This window comes from Condylura cristata, unplaced genomic scaffold, assembly GCF_000260355.1.
Source record: "Condylura cristata isolate star-nosed mole 26May11 unplaced genomic scaffold, ConCri1.0 scaffold00003, whole genome shotgun sequence".
Classification (NCBI taxonomy): domain Eukaryota; kingdom Metazoa; phylum Chordata; class Mammalia; order Eulipotyphla; family Talpidae; genus Condylura; species Condylura cristata.
Genome location: NW_004567104.1, coordinates 67,424,238 through 67,440,789, shown reverse-complemented (window position 1 = coordinate 67,440,789; position 16,552 = coordinate 67,424,238). Strand labels below are relative to the sequence as shown.

Below are 16,552 nucleotides of genomic sequence, written 5' to 3'. Positions count from 1 at the left end.
CTCTTTTCTCGGAAAATGACCCATCCTACTTCAGTCCTGGTGCGTTCATCTGACAACACAAGAGATGTCAAGGGTTGAGGCAAACTGAGGAAAGTGAATCTATATCATCTCAGACTTGCCTCAGGGCGTTAGCACCTGCTCCAAGAAAAAATAAATTTGAAAGTAAATATAGCAAAGTGTGACGGCAGGTTTTCTGCCCAGTGGCTCAGTGTAAAATCACTGGACCTGCTGACTGACGCTGCCGGAGCTGAGAGGGCCAGAGCAGTGGTCTCCCTCCCGGAGGCACAACACCCACGGACAAAGCTTGTTCTTTAATCTCTTTAAGACAATGCAGTGTTATTTACCAGAGCACCTAGAATTGCATGTTATTATGTGTTTATCTGTGGAAGGAAGGGATGGAAACATCATGCCTCTTGCAAAATTCACTGAAATTATTATACCTTTAACATTCTTTGGCAGAGGTTGTGTTGGTGATGCTGCATTTTCAGAAATTAGACATTTTTAAGCTGACAGGTAATAGATTAGATTAAAAAAAAAAAAACTTCAGTGATTTTTTTTTTTGCTCTCATCCCTACCCTGAAACAGCAGATAAAAACATCACAATACTTTTATGTTTAAATGTCACCGACTTTACTTGAAGGATTTTTTTAATCGAAGGAACATTGACTTACAACACCGTGTGAGTTTCAGCAGTGTGACATCTCCCCCCTCAGGTGCTGTCGCTACACTGCACCCTCCATCATAACACCCACAGCCTTCACGGGGTCCAGGCTGCTCCTGCCTCCCCTGCTCCTGCCTCCCCTCCCTCTTGGGTTTTGTTAGTCACATATCTACAGTAAGCTCTTTTTTGTTCCTTTGGCTTTAAGTGTTGTTTGGCTTCTCTATATTCCACACAGAAGTAACACCATCTGGTGTTTGTCTTTCTCCTTCTGACTTGTTTCAGGTAGCATAACCCTTCCATCACCACCCACCTTACTGCCAATGGCAAAAGTTTGACTTTTTGATAGCTGAGTAATATTCCACATCTTTCTGACCCACTCATCTGTATTTGGGCACTTAGGCTGTTTCCATGGCTTGACTGTTGTAAATGTCACTGACTTTAAATACCTGATTTAGAGGTTCCTATCAGCTCCTAGAAAAACTTTTTTTTTTTTAAAGATGTATTTTATTTATACATATGAGAACTGGAGTGTAAGCCAGAGGTTTGTGGGCTGGGTGAGAAGACTCATCAGAGTGGAGTGCAGAGCAGGTAATCTACCAAGGGGATTTGCTGAGGAGAGCAGTGGGTGAGACAGAAGAGGTCTGCTTTGCCATGTAGATCACCTCCCTTGCTGGGGTCTGAATGGCTGACAATAACTTGATAAGCTGAAACTTAACTCCTGCACCACCAAGGAGTGCTTTCTTAAAAAGACTTTTCAATCAAGATATTTTCAAGGGCAGACAATCAGAAAATATGGACTAAATCTAAAAATAACAAGTCATAGCATCCATTGTTGATGACCCAGATGTGATGATGCTTAATGGTGTAGCTCTCCTATCACAAGGTTGTCCACAGTCTCTATTTTATGTGGCTGATACTAGGGTTAGGCCATTCCCAAGTGAGCATCTGTACATTTCCCAGAGTTTATAAATGACACTCACTCAGTACTTTCCAGTCCAAGATGGCAGCTGGGATGAACTCCTGGTCCATCATCATGCACCAGGACTCGAACTTGGCTACTCTGAGTCACCAGTGCAGACTTCTGCACGCTCGTTCCATGGCTCTGCATTGTCTTCCCTTCTCAGTAGCTGCCCTTTCCAATACCTCCCTGTGCAAGCGACCAGTGACCCCATTGGCCCGGCCACTCTCCACTTAACAAGCGATGGTACCAATCCTCCAGTCTCCAGCCTGTAAATTCAAACACGTTTTTTCCCCCTCCAAATAATACAAGCTAGTGACAAGGCCAATGCTTGATGTAAGCTTACCAGAGTTCCAGATTTTGTATTCATTGTGTATGAGCTGTTGGGACTTTGGGTGCTGAGTTTTGAATTTGCCAGCAAACGGACGCCATTCTTAAACCAGGTATATTCAGGAGCTGGATTCCCTTCTTTGTCGTGACATCGTAGCTCTACCACTGTTCCACTCAGAGCAGAATTAGGTACTTCACATGACGGAACAGCTGGAGCCACTGAAGGATAGAAGTCAAATGGTACTGATTATTTATAAGCCGAAACAGGCATCTGAAGAGCCAGGTAAAAGTGGGCTTATTGGACAGCTGTGCTAAAGATTGGTTCCTTATTCAGGACACCCATTTCCTTGACATAGGGACACACAACTGGATTGTGTTTGCAGACCCCTGGCTGCCAGATGGGATCTTATGCTGAGTTCTGGCCATCAGGCTATGGGGGAAAGTGACCTCTGCCTTTTCTAGGCCTGATCCATAAAACTTCCATTCACTCACCATACCTACCTCTCCCCATTACTGAGTACACATCAATACCCAGGATGTCCTCTGAAGGCAAGGACTGAGAATGCCAGACCTCAAAAGTGAAGTGGAATAATACAGCTTCACTGCTACAATTTCTGCTGCAACTATTCAGACTTTAATTACATGAAAAAGAAACTTCGATGATGTTAAAACATTCACTAAGCCTACAGGATTTATCTTTAACTAATAACACAACTACTCATTTTCCTTTAACTAATAACACAACCACTTTTCCCCTCACCAATGCTTTGACTGTTTCATTCCCAACTATATTTAAAAGGAGTCAAATGAGTACAATTTTCAGGTCTCATATTTATACTAAAATCCATCATATCTAGCATTGTCCAATTTAGAGAATAGTTAAGCTAGGGTTAGTCTGATCTCCAGTATTTGTGAAATAAACCAGTCTGGACTAGGACTAACTGGTGAGAACAGGATATAGGATTCTAAGATGGCTGTTCAAGTTCATGACCTTGGTGTGCATATACGGTCAGTTACTCAGTCAAACACTAATCGAGACACTACTCTGAAGGAATTAGGGGACGTAATTAAGGTACCTAATCTGTGACTTTTAAGACACAGAAGTGGCAAAGGCTGACCTAATTCTTTGAAAGCTTTCTCTGACTGGTCATAGCAGAGAAAGCCAGAGGTTCAAAGCACAAGATGACCTGACATGTTTTTGTTGGACTGCAGATGGAGAAAGCCACGTGTCCAGGATATGGGTGGGCTCCAGGAGATCAGGGTGGTCCTCAGTTCACAGCCAGCATGGAATGGGACCTCAGATCTAAAGTACCAGGAAGTATTATCTGTCAATGACAAGCATAAGGTTGGCCACAGACTTTCCTCCTGTGCTTTGAGACAAGAATTTAGCCCAGCTGACTCTTCCGCCTTGTGAAACCCTGGGCAGAGAACTTCTATCAGGCAGGACTTCTGATCTGTAGAAGTGTCAGCTATTTTTTTTTAACTGATTTTTAAAAAAGATTTATCTATTTATTTAGACACATAGAACTGAGGGACAGGCCAGAGGTGGTTGAGAGGATTCACCAGAGATAGAGTGGGGAGCAGAATGGGCAGATCAAGGAAGTACACTGCTGAGGGGAGCAGTGGAAGGTCAGGTCAGGAGGTCACCTCTGGGGCGGGATCTAGCTCACACTGAAGCTGCTGCAGTGAGCTTGCAGTGCTGTGTCCTATCCGGTTGCACCACAAGGGAGGGCTCATGTCAGCTAATTTTAAACAACTAAGTTTGTGAGCATTTGCTATCTAGCAAAAAAGACTAAATCTCCCAGCTCAATCGCCTTCAGGGATTTCTGAATTTGATTTTGCCTCACTCCTGCATTACTCGTATTAGAAAGGGCCCGCATAATACAGGAGAAGGAGAAGTCATCTTATTCTCTTGGCTTGGTGCTTGTACTATGTCCTAACATCTGCAGAGAAAACAATCATGGACACGGTCTTATTACTAATCAATGATTCTTACAGTAACCCAACATAATCACTTTCAGTGAAATATTTCACTTTCAAATCCTGGTACAGACCCTTCCTAGCTCTTAACTGCTTTGTTCCCTAATAGTACAGGTTGTCAATGAAGATTAAAATTACCTACGCGGGGCCCTTCCTGGGGGCGCAGCAGGTTAGGCCGCAGCACTGCAAGCAAGCCACAGCCGCTTCTGTGCAAATTCAATCCCCACCCCAGAGGTGACCCATATGGCACAGCAGACCTCGCCTGCCTGCCCGCCCGCCGCTCTCCTCAGCAGTGTACTTCGTTCATCTGCCTGTTCTGCTCCCCACTGTGTCTCTAGTGAAGCCTCTCACCAGCCCCTGCACCTCTGGCTTGTACCCCAGTTCTGTATGAATAAATACATCTTTTTAAAAAAATTACATATGTGAGTGGATCTAACAATTACTAGCTGTACATTGCTAATTTCTTATCTTTACCAAATCGCATCAAATACTTGTTATTTTTTTGCTCCCCCCCCTCGCCCCCATGTGTATTTTTACATGGAAGGAGAAAAAGTGCGTATGTTGAAAGCTCTTGAAAAATACTCTTGGGGAGAAGCTCCCATCGGCAAAGTTGACATTTACTTCATTCTTCAATGGAGAGAAGTTTAGTGACAATGAATTAGTCACAGCAGAAATTTGGTAGCTAATAAGATAAAGGGGAACAACAGACAAGAACTTCATGAAAGGGGCGCTGACTGATTTACTGATTGGGGTCCAGAGTTTCTTCACCATCGCCTGGGCTGGGGGCTGGCGGTGGGGAGCAGTAGTCACAGAGATATGAGCACGTCACCTAAAACTTCCAGTGTGACTGTGTCCTCTTCCAGATTTTGACCTTGCTCGGAGGGAGCGCTAACTTCGCAGCGGTATTTCCCAGCATCGCTCCTGGTAACGTTTTTGATTCGTATACTGAAATCTATCATCTCCGCCCGATCTTTAAAATCACCTTTTAGAAAAAGAAGATAATGATATCAATAATGATGCCAGTGACTTTCTACATGCCAGCTGACCCTGAAACAACGTGATTTTGACCGTAAGTGTTCTCTTAGAAGTGGATTTTTTTTCTAGCCAATATAAAAATTAATCAAGGGGATAAGTTGAGAGTTCATTGACCTGGTTTTAGCAATGTCCTTTCCATATTCCCATAGTTTAAGAAATTCAATCCTTATTCCTGTCTCATCCCCCTTTTGTAAAAATATTCCTGTTTTTCAAAAGAGATGGACGAAGGTAGTTTAATTAGTCTAAGCAGTAATTTTAATGCCACTACAAAAGAAAAGGTGAGGGAGTATTAAAAACATCCCTTTGGCTAATTTTTGATAAGCATGTGCATGGAAATAAAATAATATTCTGTATAAGGTGCCAGAACTGGTAATGGCAGAAAATTCAAGTAAAGGTAGCCCTGAAGTCTATAGCCTTATTTTGAACAGATAAGAACCAGGAAGACATGTTGTATTTTTTATGAACTTTAAATATTAGTTCACTTTTTAAGTTCTTTAAAATTAAGTACATAATACTAAAAAATTTAAATGTTTATTGTACTTGTTACAGTAAATTTCCAACTTCTAAAATATTTATCATGGAAAATCTCAAGCACCCACAACATTAGAAACATAATAAATAAAGTGAGCCTTAACATAACCACCACCAGCTACAACAGCAATCAACGCATCTTTACGTCTAACCCCTGGATTATTTTATTTTAAGGCAAATTCCAGACAGCGTATCTTATCCATCATTATTAACACTTTAAGCTCACCACATATTCAACAGGATGAATAACAAGAAGAAATACATAACAAATTTTTAAAAAGAAAGAAAGCACTGAATTAAAGGAGGTACATTTACTTCATACTCCCCCCCGCCCCCATCCTCCCAGCTTTCAGCCCTCCTGTCTTTTCTCCCTCCTGAGCTTCTGACAGAGATGTAGGTACAGAGTGATGTCATTAAAACAGACTGGTGGCATACATTCAAGTGCAGCACTATGAGGTGATCCATTGACACCTCTCCTGTCTCCTGCTGTTCCCTCAGCAGTGTGTTTCACTTGATCTGCCTGTTCTACTCCCCACTCTGTCTCTGGTGAATCCACTTACCCCTCCCCCCCCTCCCGTCCCACATCGCTGGCCTCTACCCCAGTTTTTGTAATAAATAAGTAAATCTTTCAAAGTAAAATAAAGAGACTGACCATCCCAAGGCCCTATCATCTTTTCTTCCCTCTCAAGAGTTTGATCTACTAGATCAGCTGCAGGGCCCAGGGACTCAGTGGATCTCACTGGCTTCTTTTCTCTGTCCTCTGTTTGGATCAGGCTGCTGTGTTTCAGGTCTCAGTCACTATTGGTTTCATCTCACACTAAGAAAATCACAATCTCAGTAATGAGCCATATCCTGTTTGGTTTTGTAAATTAAAGGACTGGGCTGGGCTTGTTCTCCAGGACTTCACCTCATCAAGTCCACAGCCTCTTACCTTGAAGGGCCTGTTGGTAGTAGACAAAGGAGACACTCCGCCCCAGCTTCTTCCACTCCAGTCTGGAGGAGGTGGTCTTCCTTGGGTACTTACAGGCCAAAACCACCTCTAGGAACAACAGCAAAAACACTTGTTTTCCGATTGTGCCCATGAAATTATACTGGATTTAAATAAGTCACAAAATTTTAAGCATACTTAAATTTTCCCCATATATTTTTTTTCCTTTTTAGAATTGTTTTTTTTTTAATCATTTTACATCATTCTTCATTTTGTGCATTTTTCCATTTCAGTTGTAATCCCCATGGGCCTCCCATCACCAATTCACCTGTGTGCCATCACCACCGTCCAGTGTACTTATCCCACCCCAGTTCTGATCCCATTCCCCCTCATGCCCCTATAAAGTGTCTCTGGTTTATAGTTGTTCACTGTTTTCATTTTTACTCTATTATATATGTTATTCTCTCTCTCTTTTTTTTCTTCCCTGATCCTTTATATGCCTGCTATGAGTGAAACCATCCGGTATTTGTCTTTCTCTTTCTAGATTATTTCACTAAGCATGATCGTTTCCAGGTTCATCCATGTTACTGCAAAAGGCACAAGTTTATCTTTTTGATTGCTGAGTAATATTCCATTGTTATATGTACCACATCTTCTTAATCCAGTCATCTATTTTTGGGCATCTGGGTTGATTCCACGTTTCCCCTGTTGTAAATAGAGCAGCAATAAACATTGGGGTGCAGGTGTCCTTTTGATTCAATGTTTTTGTGTCCTTTGAGTATGTACCTAGGAGTTTTTCCCCTTATATTTGTATTCGTTCACTTATTAATGCATCATTTATAAACTACTTCAATGGATACCATGTTGTCTTAACCCAAAGATGAAATAGCAGCACTGTAGCATATAATAATTGTGTAACATTATGCTACTTATTTCTGGTGATCTAGTTCTTGAGGCTCAACTACCATCTGTAAAATAAGATAATATCACATTGACTTGTTGTGAGTCTTCAAATATGATGATATATGCAAAGCACACAAGCCCGGGCCCAGTAGATATTTTCAAAATGGCAGCTATGGTTAATTATTTTATTCACAAAATCTCATTCTACAAAGACTTTAGAGTCTGGTAGAAAAGACAAATAAGATAACGTAACATTAGTCCAACATAATGAAGTGCAGGTGGAGGTGAGTAGGAGGCTCACCTAGAATAAGTTTCACACCTGTAGCCTCGTGAAGGCATTTAGTCCAGCCAGGGCCATTCAGTGGAATCCAATGTTCTATCAATCTGTCACATTCTCACTCAGATCCCTGTTTTGATAACCCTCTCTACAAGTACATTGATACAAACCCAATAGGTCTTCTAATTGTCAATTTCTATTCCTTAGCTCAATCCAGATAAATGATTTCAAGTTTGAATCTTGACATTGAGCTTAACAGCCTCAAGGTCACTTTAGCACAGGAAACATTCTGCAGTTAAGTCCTTAAAGAAGTCCCTCTCTTTTTAGGATGCAAATTAGATGACTGTGTGTGTGTGTGTGTGTGTGTGTGTGTGTGTGTGTGTGTGTGTGAGTGTTGGGAACAAGGAGGACTCTCTGCTGGCCCTCCAATTATTTCAAGTTGCTAAATGGAAACTTCCACTTATATCATTTTAAAAATGTATTTTAGCTTAGTTCTTTAGTTTCGACTTCATATTCCTGAGACTTTCATTTACCTCCAACACATAGGTATAGTATCTTGGACTAGAGCTTATGCAAATATCTTTTCCATACCACTACTTTTCAGGTTAAGCGTATTTAATGCCATTTTCAAAAGACTTTGGGACACTATAGGATCTGGATAGGTAGATTGAAGAATAATTCTTATACTATTACCCCAGATTTCATGAACAACATACACATACGTAAGGATAAAAAGCCTGCAGGAACATGCATGAAAATATTAATCCTGCAGGATTTTGGGGTGATAGAATTATGATTTTTCTTTTTGCTAAATGTTGCTTCTATTTTTTTTTTTCAGTTAAACACAGATTGCTTGAAATACATAAATACAATAAAAGGTAATTGAAAGTAGAAAATAGAACAGAGAAAAGAAAGATGAAGAGGGAAAAATAAGAAAACAAAACCTTTTAAAGAGACATCATTTTACAGACATGTTTACAATTATGCTACAAAGACAAATGTGTGCTGAGGGACTTGTCTGAGGAAACATGATTCTGTTCTGTTGATTAAGGAAAATGGGTGGTGACCTTCCGGAGTCTTAAGTTTTAGATAGGCTTCCTTCCCGTATTTTGTTGAGTTTCCAACAAATACCCACCCACACTCATGTTAAACCCATACTCCTAGACCTTAGTAATAGGCTTTCACTCAAAAAATCATGTGGTTTCATAAATTTAACCAGACACAACAGAACACACACATACTCACACTCCTGGTGAATTTTTTCTGAGTTCTGTACCCATGACTCTATGGAAAGAAAACCTCTGTAGAATTAGAAAAAGAAACAAGTGGTTTTTTCAAGTGCTGTGACTGTCTAACCTCATTCCTCCTAGCCACGTAAAACATTTGGTCTGCCCAAATTGTCCAAAATTATTGAGTATGCACTGTGTGCCTGGCCTTGGTCTGAAGTTATATCAGTGAGTAACACACAGAACCCTGCTGTTGTGCATCTTACAAACTAGGAGGGACACTCAGGCAAACAATGAACTACAGAAAGTGAATTGTATATGATGTCAGTAAGTGATAAGAAATACAAAAATGAGTAAGAGTAGAGCAGAGTACAGAACCCTGGGCAGTGCTAGAGGGTTAGCAGGCAGTTAGAGTTCCCCTCATTTAGAAGGGGATGTCACACTCAATTCAACAGAATGGATTAAGATTCCTTAGACATTAAGTTAGAATTCCTTGAAATTCAAATTTGGAATTCACGAACAAGGTTGTTCCATGAAGGGAAAGCTAATACCTAGACTCTAGGATACCAACACCTTAACCTTTACAATTGTTAGAAACAGTACAACTAGAATTTTGGGATTAGCAACAAAGGACAAAGACCAGTGAACTTGGAAGTTGACCACCATGTTACTCCCTGTCCAGCCCAGACAACCCCAGAACTGGCATCTTTGTCTGTGTCTAGCCCTCAGGGTGATGACACCATAATGCAGTAGTTTGAAGCCGAGTTCTGGAGTTAGATCTCTTACATTTGGTAGGTCTGAAGTTAGGTGAATTATTTAACTTCTTTGGGACATTATATCCTCTTCTTCAAAAGACAAACAATGACAGTAGCATCTCACAAAGTTACAGAAATTACTGGAGTTAAGGTAATTACACACTTGAGTGCCTGAATAAGGTGTTTTGTCTATGGTTTGTGTTCTTTAATTCATCAAGCTAGCTTATTTATGAAGAACTTCTTTGTTGTAATTGTAAGATCGCCCTGACATGATTAGAATCCTTATTTTATACTCTCATAAATGACCTAAAATCACTCATATTTGAAGTATATCATCTCTGTGATAGCAAAGAGTAAAATAAGCCATATTTTCTCAAAAAAATACATTTAAAAATTAAAATATGCCAAGTCTTTCTATTAAGATGATGATGGCATTACCAAAACTATATTCTACTTGGACTGAGGAAAGATAATTTTTTTTTGTGTGTGTAGAAAAAAAGCATTAGTAACAACCCATAGCAAAATCATCACTTACAGAAATCATATCAATAGAATCATTGTGAATTTTAATTTTTCTAGGGTTCTGTACTGCTTTGGCTTTTACCCTCTGTGCTCAAGTTAAATATCATCAAAATTTTAAATGGATATTATCAAAGTAGTTCTAAAGAATAATCAACAATCACATCTGTAGAGAAAAGGATGCCGTCAGACTGATTTCCAACTCTTGTATCTGGCTGTTGTCTATATAAAGCTGCTTGTTTGATTTATAAGCTTGGCAGAGCTGCCTCACTTCAGCCTCATTCTGCCTTGGGCACCAGAGGAGAAGAGGCACAGGACAGCAATGTAGACAGGAAGGATTTAATTCTCTGCTTGCTGATGTCAGAGGTAGAAGAGACATAAAAACAATGAATGTGAACCGCACATACACACATACACAGATCATAAGTATTTAAGGCTTTTAGTAAGAGGAAGTTTTACTGCATAAAGTATCCCAAAGCTAAAATTTAAGCTGAGAAATTAATTTTGCTTTATGGAGAACCAAATTTGAGTGACTCAGACTTATTTGGAAATTTTCATGTAATAAAACATAAAATATAGTTGAAAATTTAAATCCTTAATTAAAAGGAGAGAGAATTGAAAATAGAAATAGAAAATGGCCATCCATTATCAAAAAAATTGCTACATTAAAAATACAACACAGGCCCTCCCTGGTGGCGCAGCAGGTTAAAGCACAGCACTAAGAAGCTAAAGCCGCTTCCGCATGAGTTCGATCCCGCCTGCCCCGGAGGTGACCACATGGCGTGGCAGACCTCTCCTGACCCGCCCGCTGCTCCCCTCAGCAGTGTACTTTGTCGATCTGCCTGTTCTGCTCCCCACTCTGTCTCTGGTGAATCCTCTCACCCTCCACATCTCTGGCCTGTACCCCAGTTCTGTATGAATAAATAAATAAAATCTTAAAAAAAAATACAACACAAATTGAAAAGTAATGTAAACAGTGTAATAGGTATTTTTTTTTTTTTTTAAGAAGAATGAGACAGAATATTCTACAACAGAGGAGATAGTTGTAGATCGCTGGGGATGTACTAACTACCACTGAATTGTTTAAAGTATGGGTTTTATGTTATGTGAATTTCTCAGTCACTGCAGCAACCAGTTTGATCCCCACCCCGGAGGTGACCCATATGGCACAGCAGACCTCTCCTGACCACCTGCTGCTCCCTTCAGCAGTGTAGTTCATCGATCTGCCTATTTTGCTGCCCATTCTGTCTCTGGCGAATCCTCTCACGCCCCTCCATACTCACACCTCTGGTCAGTAACCCAATTCTTATATGCATAAAAAAATAATATTTTTTAAAAGTTTCAAGTACTAATGGAAGACCAAAGAATAGACATTTGATGTCTTAACTAGATATCAATGCATAGGATCTGGAGAGCAGCAGTGTTTGGAAGTATGTTCAGGTTGTTGGATTTAACAGCAAGAACTTACAGAAAAGGTAGTGAAGAAACTAATTTCACTTCCTTTTCCCCCTAAGGACATCTCAAGCCATCTTTTCCTCTCCCACCCTGCTCCTTCTTGGCTGTCCAGGCTCCTCTTTGGAATCATGTCTTCCCTGTAAGTGTTCCATCATGCCAGCTGCTCCCATCATTAATTTCCTCTACCCACCTCTCCTCACTTAAAACTATTTCATTATAAAGAGTGATGGTCCTATTAGGACTGAAATGAACATAAATATTTACGCAATTTCTTATTAAGTGATTTCTTATTTCTTCACAGGCTGATTTTGATGATTGCACAGTTTTATAAATAAGCACATACAAGCCTTACTATATGTCAGACACTATTTGTAAGCACTGGGTAAATGCTAATTCATTGAATTCCTCCACCCCAGTCCTCTTCGTTAACCTTGTTCCTTTTTTCAAATCTATCTTTCTCCAATTCCAGGAACCTAAGAGATGCCTGAAGAAGAGGGGTCTGTTTACTATGTGTTTACACTCTCTGGCCTAAAAAGCTTTGCTTTAAGCAATAGTAATTCTTCTAGTTGCCAAATATTATGAACTATAGTTTAGTGAAAGATCATTCAGACAACTAATAGTTGGCATTTGAAGGGAACTTATAAAAGTCCCTTTTTTTTTTGACTATTAGGCATTTTTTAACAATATTTTCATTGTGGTAAACTACACAAAACTAAAAAATCTCCATCTTAGTGGTTTTAACTAAACAGTTCAGTCAGGCAGTGTTTAGGTACACTCACAATGTTGAATGGCCAATCTCCACATAAGTTGTCCATCTTGCAAAACTGAGAATTCATACCCATTAAATATCAACTTACTCTTGTAAGAATGTCTAAGAAGCTAAAATAAGTAACAACATGGAATGCCTATACAGGATACATTAATATCATCTCAAATATGAAGAGTGGGTTTCAGAGGTAATTTCCACTTGCCATAGCTAGCTGGCTGAAAACTCAGTATGACTCTTCTCATCCAGTGCCACAAGTTAGATTTGCTTTAGGCATAATTTATGAAGAAAGAAACCATTTTTGTATATCAGGTCTTTTGTTGAATGTCCAAAATTTCCACAGAAGAGCTGGAGAAGAATTTCCAAGGTGGAGATAGCAAGGGATGTCATTCCTGGCAGAGGAATCAGGGTGAGGCAAGGCCGAGATGTATACTCATCTTTTTTAGTCATTTAAGTAGTGTGGTCCATGGAAATCAGTAAAGTACTCTACCTTGATACTCTATTGCTGTGACTACTTGATGGTCTTTCGGGGAAGAGACTCCATAGGCCTTATGATCTGAAAGATTAAACATAAAATAATTTTAAAGTTGTGCAAAACACCATCTTTAAATGCCTGACAGGATGCAAAAGGAAACTCGCTAAAGTTTGGACACAGTTTCTGCAATTCCTAACACACGTTTAAAAGTATCAAAATAGAAAATAACCAAGGGAAATCACGTATGTCTCTTTCATTTTCTGTATTTTGGTTTTGACCTTTAAGCATTTCCCAAAGCAGAAACCACTTGCAATACACTCTTGCAAGTCTGGTGTTTAAACAAGGGCTAATATCCTCAATTCAGCCTATGCAATCTGGTGTCACAGAGTAGATCCCTCCCTCCAAATACAAGTTAATTTCAGTGCCTTATTTGAGAGCATAAATTGATTTATGAATAATGTATCCCTGATTATAACTATATCATATAGGAATGAGTTATTAATACACTCCATATGAAATGTGTATTTTATATGTAATGCATATAACTTTGTTTTTCCAGTTATGGTGAAAAATGCAAGTAGAACATCTTTGTTTTCTCACTGGCCTTCAATGATTTCCTGGCTTGGTCTACAGGATTGAAATGGCTGACTGGGCATGGCAGCTGTGTGATCTGGTTGTTGTATGATGATGGTAGTGATGATAATACCCCCCCCACAGCCCCCCCCTCAAACTTAGGTGGAATTTTCATATTAAAAAATGACTTACACACTTGTTTTTATTTAGTAAAATTTAATTCTAAAATTAACTTGGCATTACTAAGACAAAAAATAAAGCCACACAACCGGGAATTAAAACTTTCTAATTCAATCTTTGATGAGTATCATTTTGTGTTTTTTCACTTTATGGAGCTCATTCTATTTTCCAGCTTAATGCTCATGTTTTAAAATAATTGAACCCACTTCTTACAAGTGTACCTCTCTGAAACATAAGGGATGCAAAGGAAAGATTTTGTATTTTATTTATTCTCTGATATAGCCCAAGCGCCTAAGACCAAATATGTTGAACAAAAAATGAGACCCTTCCTATTGTATACCAAAAAAATCCAAGAAATGGAAGCAGATCAAACTAATACTAATGAAGGGTTCCATAAGGTGAGAAACTCAAAATCAGAATATTGCAAAGCATTCTTGCAAGTCATCTTGACTAAACAACGTAGGCAAAACAATGTCACAGCCATCCTTCATTATTCACCAAAAAAATCACCAAGCAAATAGCCTAAGACCAAAATAAATGGAACATAAATATTTGACAAAGTTTATTTCCTGAAGATGTGACTCTGCAATTTACTAGAAATGGTTCTCTGTTCATGCGACCATCTCTTTCCTGTTTTCATATGAATTGCTGACCCTGTTTCATCAAGGCAAAAATTGCCTATCTATAGCCAGACACTTGTCAGTCTCCTGTCATACTTAAATCTCCCTATATGTGACAGTTTCTATGATACTCTTGGATTTTGGGACATGACTTTCTCCTACTTTTCACCTGTCTCCCTTGTGATTTCTTCTTTTATCCATCCATCCATCCATCCATCCATCCATAAACTGCTTTTCTAAGTTAACCAACTCTTTTTATATATTTTTTAAACATCACTGACACAACTATCATTTATATACTGAAAATTCTAAATCTGTATCTCCAACTCTCACCTCTCTCCTGAGATTAAATCCATAAACTCCTCCTGTGAGGTATCTAGATCCACACACTCATGGCCAAAAATGAACCTTTCTTGCCCACAAACATTTTCTTCCTACAATTTTCATTCCAGAAAGACACCACAATCCATATGCTCCATCATGTCAGAAAAGCAGGCATTGTCCAATTTATATCCATTCTCTCATCCATTTACGTATTAGTTTCCATCAATAGTTGGTGAATTGTGTGTCTCTAGGGCAGTATTTCCACTGTTTTGTCCTCCCCCACCTTCATGTAGCCAAATGCTCTTTCCCTCTGGGAGAGGGTGTTATACGCAAAACCAGAGAGAAAAGCAAGCTACTTCCTGCCTCTCCACAATTAGAACCTTTGGCCATTAAGAAGATATAAAACATCCAGAGCTTGGGCAAACATGAGTAAATACCATCATGACTAAATACGCCTTCTGGCCCCAGAGATAGGGAGAAAAGAGAGATTTGCAGAATATGGAACTTAGTGGACTTTTGAAGAACAATAGCACTTATTAGGCCTTGAAGCTTTAGGGAAGGAGTATTCTCAGTGCTTACTAGAATTACCTCATTTAACTCTTACAACGATTTTCTGTTACGTGGTACCATTTTGATGCACATTTTTTCCAGTGAGGAAACTGAGGCATAGAGAGGCTAAAATACTTAGCCAATACTATGCCAATAGTAAGAGGTAAAATTGTTGTTTCACCCATTCAGTCTGTACCCAAAACCCATATGGTTCATTCTGGTACTTAGCCCCCAATGCTTAACTTTGAGGAAGAATTTGGGTTAACAAAGATGGCAGGTGGAAAGATTCACTGATCTAATAAAGATCAGAGGCTGAAAAACTGGTGGTCCTAACAAAGGCAAAGGAGTAGAACTCCACAGCACAATAGGAAAGTGGAAACAGGAGAAACTCCAGGCAGTGACTGGAGAAATAGGACCCTCAGAAGGGATACAGACAAAGGTTTCTCTGTCACCACACCATCAATATTGGGGGCCATATTAGTTCTGTGGGGGACTGTCCAGTACATTGTAGGATGCTTTGTAGGATCTCTGGCTTCTACACACCAGCTGCTAAGCATTCATGTACCCTCCACTGCCTTTCCAAGTCCTGACAACCAAAAATGTTTCCAGATATTCCAGTATCTAAGGATCTAAGGATGTGTGTAAGAATCAAACCTGATTCAGAAACACTGTTCAATACTAGCTAGATTGGTTTGGATTATCAGGGGAACAAAATCCTATGATTTCCAGAATTTTGAAAGTTCCTGTAGATCAGAATAATCTTATAAGGGTAATCATGAACTAATTTATTGTGGGAAGGAGAGTCTTTCATATGGCATGGTTTCTTTTCTTTGATTTATTCACCTATATGTATACTGACATGTAAATTAGTCTTCTACTGTCCAAGACTTTATCATTTCTGAGGAATACATGTTATTCCCTCTCTCTCCCTTAGAAATTTGGACAGCAAATAAAATTGTGAAATTGAAATCTCAAAACTCTACAGGCCTTAAAGTTCCCTTGTCTAATATTGTGAAATTATTCAGATTCTATATCCCTAAACCTCAAACACATCATTATGGAAACCAGGAACAGTTGAAGATGTAGGACTTAATGAAGCCTTTTTATTGGACATCTGTAAACACATCTGTATAAAGCAGTGATCCATGTGGCTCAGTCTTAGTGAGGTTTCAGGGCTTCAAAAGAGTCATTTCAAAATATATTTGATTCTTGAATAATATGGGTTTGAACTATGCTATTCCATTTATTCATAGATTGTTTCAGTAGCTGTACTGGGGGAAAAAATGGAAATTGAGAACAATATTAAAAACTTGCAGTATAGCAAATAATTTAGAAATATTAGTTATCAAACATGAATGACATTTCCTGTGTGTGTTTTTTTTTTAAAGATTTATTTATTTGTTCATACAAAACTGCGGTACAGGCCAGAGATGCGGAGGGTGAGAGGATTCACCAGGGACAGAGTGGGGAACAGAACAGGCAAATTGACGAAGTACACTGCTGAGGG

At 39.3% G+C, this 16,552-nt stretch overlaps 1 protein-coding gene across 1 annotated transcript in view; it reads right to left on the bottom strand.

Annotated features, from left to right (window-relative positions):
• The window catches only part of JAM2 (junctional adhesion molecule 2), a 57,406-nt gene that overhangs the window by 10,844 nt on the left and 30,010 nt on the right, over positions 1-16,552 (bottom strand). Inside the window, exons 2-5 of the mRNA XM_004675308.2 lie at positions 12,815-12,880; positions 6,427-6,534; positions 4,759-4,911; positions 1,966-2,168 (exon numbers count right to left, since the gene is read on the bottom strand). Of these exons, the coding sequence (XP_004675365.1) occupies positions 1,966-2,168; positions 4,759-4,911; positions 6,427-6,534; positions 12,815-12,880 (530 nt within the window). The remainder of the gene's footprint in view (positions 1-1,965; positions 2,169-4,758; positions 4,912-6,426; positions 6,535-12,814; positions 12,881-16,552) is intronic.